Source organism: Aptenodytes forsteri, unplaced genomic scaffold (genome assembly GCF_000699145.1).
Source record: "Aptenodytes forsteri isolate BGI_AS27 unplaced genomic scaffold, ASM69914v1 Scaffold54, whole genome shotgun sequence".
In the NCBI taxonomy this organism is placed as follows: domain Eukaryota; kingdom Metazoa; phylum Chordata; class Aves; order Sphenisciformes; family Spheniscidae; genus Aptenodytes; species Aptenodytes forsteri.
The window spans coordinates 2,278,695-2,285,739 of NW_008796044.1; the positions used below are offsets into that span (position 1 = coordinate 2,278,695).

General features: G+C 40.0%; 1 protein-coding gene across 1 annotated transcript in view; it reads left to right on the top strand.

Annotated features, from left to right (window-relative positions):
* Positions 1-7,045, top strand: part of PANK3 (pantothenate kinase 3) — a 24,471-nt gene that overhangs the window by 10,522 nt on the left and 6,904 nt on the right. The window contains exons 2-4 of the mRNA XM_009285706.2: positions 2,900-3,252; positions 5,111-5,364; positions 6,018-6,194. Coding sequence (XP_009283981.1) covers positions 2,917-3,252; positions 5,111-5,364; positions 6,018-6,194 — 767 coding nt within the window. The 5' untranslated portion in view covers positions 2,900-2,916. The remainder of the gene's footprint in view (positions 1-2,899; positions 3,253-5,110; positions 5,365-6,017; positions 6,195-7,045) is intronic.

The window sequence follows — 7,045 nt, forward strand, 5'->3', positions numbered from 1 at the left end:
GCTTCTCCTGATGTGACAGGACTTTCCTCTTCGGCCTGCAGAGCGGTGAAGCGGTTCTGCAAGGGCACCTCAGGCTTCGGGGGAAGGCTCTTCCTCCTGCTGGTCCTTGCCTTTGCAACCGTCCATTCTTCTGCATAATTGTACCCCACCCCCCGCTCCCAATTGCACCCCACCCCCCACTCCCTTCTGCGTGTGCTGGTGGGGGAGTTTTTGGTGGTTTTGCCGTGGGCTGCGGGTCCGCTGCAGGCTGCGCTTGGAACCAGCTATCTAGCTCCTTCTCTGCCTCCCTGATGTTATGCAGCCTTCTCACCGCCTCCTGCAGCTCAGGCACCTGCTGCAGGAGGTCCTCCACCTGGGCACACCTTTTGCAGGCAGGTCTGCTGCCTGCCCCTGCCCCAGGAGAGAGGTCTAGGCACTCCCTGCAGCCTGAGGTCTGCGCTGCAGCCTCTCCCTTCAGCCAGAATCCTTGTGTAGTATCTTCTTCTGGGTTGCTGGTATAAGGAGTAAGTTAACTGTATGTGGGCCCAGTTGCTTGTCAGAACTCCTCCACCTTGCAAATGAAACTTGAGCAATGTACTAACCAGCCAAATCTTGGCAAATTTTCAGTAGAGAAATGTGAAACTTCTTGGCATTTGTTGCAGCAGTGAAAACTGACCTATTTCTTCAGTCTCAAAATCCTTAAATTGCTGTTAAGATCACTCAGTTAACCCAGAAAACTGATATTGTACAGCATGATCCCATTTTTCAGCATAAAATATGTTCTCATTTGAATTATGGAATAAACTTCCTTACAGTTCAACTGTTCTTGTTTTTTACTTGGCATACAAGATTCATAAACCTTGAGATTTTGAGAGATGTGACTGATGCTGTATTTGCAAAAGCCTTTTGGATCATTTAACATGGGATGCGGTGGGTGTTCTGACAAACAGGCATGACTTGCACCAAATCGTCCTTAAGCTCATCGCTTGAACTTTCAGCTGTTTCCCCCTCTTTCTTGTTGTGGAAGACTAGATCCTAGCTATTCAGTAGGCTCACTGAGCAGGAAGAATACCAAGTATTTTAGGTAGTACTTGGCTTGCTGTGTCCTAGTTAAATTCTGAATGGGTTGGATTGACTCCTACGTTCACTTTCTGGTCTGCTGGGTGAATCGATTTCCCTTCTTTGGTTTTGATCTTGTGACGTTGTTTACAACAAGAGACTGAAACTTAGTGAGATCGCTTAATAAATCATCAGTTAACTGTGGTCAAACAGTAAGATGACAAACTTTCTTATGTGCAGAGTCACAGTGCGAAGAAGTCGAGTATGCAGTTGTAAAGTCAAGTCATATGTGACTTTATGCTTAGTCTTATGCTTAGATCTCAGCTTTATAGAACAGATACCAGGTTTATAGCACTTCATTATTCCCAGTTGGAGCTAAATTTTACTCACAGAATTTATCCTTGTATTTAAATTTTGTTTTTCAAGATGAGTAAGGTTACTGACTCAATCTTTTTTGTTAATATCTGACAATATTCTCCGGACATCCATTCCTGAAAGTTGAGGCAACTTTTAAGTGTCTTGTCTTTTTAACTTTTGCACTCATGTTATAAATGAACTGGCATGCAGCAAGCCTGGACTAAATACATTAAAATATTTTGGTAGGCCATTCTTCTCAAGGATAGATCCCCACTGGTAATGTAAATCCAACATAATTACATCTTACTCATGAGGAACATGTTAACATCTTTTCGGTTTTGTTACTGAGTTTCATGCTTCTATAATACATGAATTGCATCTGAAGAAATAAATTGGAACACTACAGAATATATTTAAAAACAAACAAACAAACAAACAAAAAAACCCAAACCAAACAACCCAGCAAGTGATAGGGTCAATTAGGAAATAAGAATACGAGCTTCCCAGCTGGATGTTCAGGATCTTTCTTAAAGCTACAAATTGAGTTTTAAACACTGTTTCTGGGAGATGACAGTGGGGAAACTCTCAGATGAAGGTGTTGTCTTTGCTGTAGGTTGCTGAGTATCTGTTTTACCACACACGGTTAAGAAGATTTGTTGATAGAGAGATATTCAAATCATGGTCCTAAATGACATAAACCATAGAATCCCTGTTAGGAAGTGCAGTCATCCCACAAAAGTGACAAAAACAAAATACTTGTGTTTTAGTATTACTGTTTTGTAGTATGGAAATTCACCCTTCCTATCCAAGATACAAAAAAAGAAAAATTGGAACCTAGCTTCAGTAATATTTATTTTCTATCTTGCATGTGCTTTTTGATAGTACTTTTTGTTAGCCCTTTGTAACTTCAAGGGATGTATGAACAGCTCTCTTCAGCTCCATAAATTGGGCATCTTAACTGTGTCAGTTTTTAAAATATATGCAAATAAATTAATGCTTCTCTCTCAAATGAAACATGTTATTAGAGCAAAAGATAACTGTTGGAGGAGGAATACCTGTCCTGCCGCTGTTGTCAGCTATAATGTGTAACCTGCTTTCTCACGAGTGTGCATTGCAGTCTTTGTGCTAAACTATGTCAAAACTATTACTTTAGGAGTGAAGGTTACTCTGATCCTTTGTTCTCAAAAAAAACCAGTGGTTGAATTTTGTTTATGAGTTGGTATGAAAGATACAGTATGGTTTGGGGAGGTTTTTAGTTGGGTTTTCTGAGCACATTTGACAGCATTTAGATGTGTAAATAGAGTTGCTCATTTTTCCATTTTTACCTGTGGCCAGAGGGATATTTAAGATCATGTAGTGGAAATGAGTACTAATTCTTTGTTCCTGTGAGGATTTTTGTTAATGCCTTTCTTGTTGAAAAGTATAGCATTGGTTTAGTCTTAAGTTACATGTATTGCTTTTGCTCTTTAACAAAGCTAATCAATCAATTCTTGTATCTTTACAGCTTTTCCATGGTTTGGCATGGACATTGGGGGAACTTTGGTGAAACTTGCATATTTTGAACCTATTGATATCACTGCAGAGGAGGAGCAGGAGGAAGTTGAAAGCTTGAAGAGCATCCGCAAATATCTGACTTCCAATGTAGCCTATGGATCCACTGGCATTCGAGATGTCCACCTTGAGCTGAAAGACTTAACGATTTTTGCTCGAAGAGGAAACTTGCACTTTATTCGATTCCCAACTCATGATTTGCCTACTTTCATCCAAATGGGAAGAAATAAAAACTTTTCAACACTACATACGGTGCTCTGTGCCACCGGCGGTGGCGCTTACAAGTTTGAAGAAGACTTTCGTACAGTAGGTAGCCTATCTTTCCTCATACTGAAGCTGATGCTAAAAGCATTGCTGATGATGGGTTGAAATAAGCAGTATTTTGAAAAACTGTGCAATGCTCAAAGATTATTAATTATTCATTTGTTTTTCAGTCTTAAGTATGATAATCTAGAAATATACGTTCTGACATCATCGTAATAAATATGAAGATCTAATGCTAACATCTAATTAGAAACTTCCATTAATGCCGTGAAATGCAGGACACCTTTGTGGAAGTTAGCCATTTTCTAATCTGTGTTTTCTCTCATGGGAAATGTGCTTAAACTGCTGAGGTGCTTGAGTCACTTTGGATTTTCTTTCCTAAGCAGTCTTTGATGATAGGTTTTCAATGTTTGTGGGTGGGATTATCCTCATTAATTTAGTCCAGTGCATTGTTTAGAGATCTGTGACAAAACACATCTCTCAAAGAGTCTTTTTTCAACTGCAGAGTGGTTTGGGATTTTCCTGAGGTGTTTTGACTCTTCCCTTGACAATCAAAATTGATCATTTGTTTAGATGCAGTTTCTGTCTCAAGATAGTTGTTGCTAACTGAGAATCTTATCACAGTATCCAGTGTGCACATGTCCTAGTTTTAAAGTAGCTGCAGACCTCTTGTGCTTCTAGAGACGAGAAGACTTTCAATAGCACAAAATGTTTGGTTTCAAAAATCTGCTTGTATTTCCATTCCTGTGCCAGTCTTGCGTTGAGCTGGTACAACTGTTTGTGGGGTAGAACTGTACAGCAGAACTATCTGTACAGCAGAACTAACTCATTATCTAAAACCCCACAGAAATATTTTATGTTGGAACAATTCCTTGATCTGCTCAACAGTGAAGCTTCACAGTTGTGCCATGGCAAGAAAAGCTGAAGGAACCTGGGGAAAGAGGAGGGGACTGGCAGTGCTGTGATCTGGTACTGATGTCAGTCAGCAGTGTGCAATCCGGTCTGATTGTGAAACTTCATAATCTAACTGCAGGCTGCTTTCTGAATGTGAGCTCACCTGATTCAGAGATAGACTTTATGGGTGGTTTTTTCTTGGATTAGCTGCCTAATTGGACTCTACCTGTTGGAATTCCCTGTTGCAGTAAAGGAGAAGCATGGTCACTCGTTTTGTGAAAGCCTGGAGTTAAACTGGATTAAGTATGGTGTGAAATGACAGCCCTCCTGGAATCCACGGCACCTGTTAAATTGTCTTTCTGCTTTATGAGAGAACAGCAGCTTAAATGTCATGTGCAAAACTGAGGAAGAGCTGTAATGAGCCTCAAGTCCCATAGAATTTCTGACCTTTGGTTTTCTTATGATCCTTGGAGTGTTAATAAAGTTGCAAGGATAGTTAGTACAATGCCACTGAGGTTTTAATCTTAGGTTTTTCTGCTGACATCTTAGAAACGACTGCTTGACTTCTAAGATGGGGGAGGAAACCCACAAACCTTGAAAAGATGTGCAGATGTGTGAGTTTCACCAAGATGACACTCAATGGGGCCTCTAGGGTATTTGGTGACCTTTTTTGATTTCAATTGATAAAAAACGTTGGTAATTTTTCAATGGATTAATGTCTGAGTATCTCAAAAGTTATCTTTGGGCCTACCAAAGCAGATATACTGCCTGTCTGTTCTTGATTCAGGTCTGAGATCTAGATTTATAGTCAGAGTAATTTGCTAATTGGCGTATTCAGAATTTACCTCTGAATTCTTTGTTGGCTTTATAGTGGGATTGAAGTTCCTGAATTCATCGCCCGAGATAGTTTCTTAAAGTTAGGCAGTACAAATATACTTATAAATTTGTAGCATGTTTAAGCAATGTTAGAACATGTTGACACCGTCTTTTTTCTTTGTTAACACAGATTGGAAACCTCCAGCTGCACAAACTGGATGAGCTTGACTGCCTTGTCAAAGGCTTATTGTATATAGACTCTGTCAGCTTCAATGGCCAGGCAGAGTGCTATTATTTTGAAAATGCCTCAGATCCTGAGAGATGCCAAAAGATGCCTTTTAACCTGGATGATCCATACCCATTGCTGGTTGTTAACATTGGTTCAGGAGTCAGTATTTTATCAGTCCATTCCAAAGACAACTATAAAAGAGTAACTGGAACAAGGTAACTTAAAAACCTAAGTTGGGGTTGTTACTCTATGGAACAATGAGCTTTCTGTTTTCAAAGTGGTTCCTCTCCCTGACTCCCCCCACCTATCCTTTCCCTCACTCTGTAGTATGGAAAAGTATTTTATCTTTAATTTACAGCTGCATTCATTGAAGCCCATTCCCATAGTTCTGTTATTGAGCAGATTTAGCTAGTATCTTATTTATCAATCGATGAGTGCTAGAAGTGCTCCGTAGCAAGAGTTTTACAGGTTTTGTCTTAAGTTTTGATAATGTGTCCAGTGAACCTGTGTTTCTCTTGCTCCGTAAGAATAAGTATGTCCGCACATGTTTTACAGTAAATGATCAAGAATCAAAATCAGTGGCATGATGTGTGTATTTAGGGAGTTTGTCTCTGATTAAGTCTTCCAGCTTACATTTTGAGAGTTTATAACTATTTGTTAGCTCTTGCTGTATGGTTAGCTTCTTGTAAGTGACTTATATAAATCTTAAATTGATTGACAGCTGTTTGCGTAGTGAACCTTGAGCAAGAAAGCAGTCAGCTTGGTATCTAAGGTGGAGGGCTTTATTTGTTTATTTTGTTAGTCAGACATAAGAATCTTTGATGTGAGGAGGTGCTATTTAAAAGCAACTAGTTTTCTTTCTTCTTAGTCTAGGTGGAGGGACCTTTCTTGGTTTATGCAGTTTGTTGACGGGCTGTGAAAGTTTTGAAGAAGCTCTGGAAATGGCATCCAAAGGAGACAGCACACACGCTGACAAGCTGGTTCGAGATATTTATGGAGGAGACTATGAAAGATTTGGCTTGCCAGGATGGGCTGTAGCATCCAGGTAAGCAAGAGATCTTTTTGTTGGTTCTTCTGCTGGTTTGGGGGAGCTTCAAAAACAAGGCTTAAACTATTAATACAGAGAAAACTGCTTTTTGCAAACTTATACTGTAATCAAGTTACGTTTTTATCCTAAAAGTATATATACTCAGTTTTCCTGAAGATTTAAAGCCACATGCAACTGCAGGCACCTTCTAGCAAGGTATTGAAGAAACCTCACTTGGTATGTCATATACAGCATTACATGAGTCGGAGAGAATGTGAGGTGATCACAGGAGTGGCAAGAACAAACTGCAGAGGAAAAACAAAGCCATTACTTTCTGACTTCCTAGAATCTTTTAGTAGGGCCATTGTCCAGAGGGAAGGTGAGTGGAAGACGTCATTTGTGTTGCTCTTACAGCAGTATCTCTTCTTTTTTTTTTTTTTTTTAAAGACTCTTGCTTTTTTTGGTTGTCAGTACAGGCACCTGGCATAATGACTACTTTTCTCACTTACGAAGGCTGTTGAACACAAACAGTTTGCACCATGAGAATGAATGTATTTTACTGCCAATGACAGAGGATTTTTGTCATAGCTGCAAGTTTTATTTCCATTGGGGAAGATTATTGGTGATGTTACAGCTTCTCTACCCTTAAGAAATGTAAGAAGAATAAACTTTGGGAATGCAACTAATATGTACCTAAGAGAGTTCATTAAACTCTCATTTGGGGCAACCCCCAGTATCACTACAGGCTGGGGGATGAAGGGATTGCGAGCAGCCCTGCCGAGAAGGACTTGGGGGTACTGGTGGATGAAAAGCTGGACATGAGCCAGCACTGTGCGCTCGCAGCCCAGAAGGCCAATCGTATCCTGGGC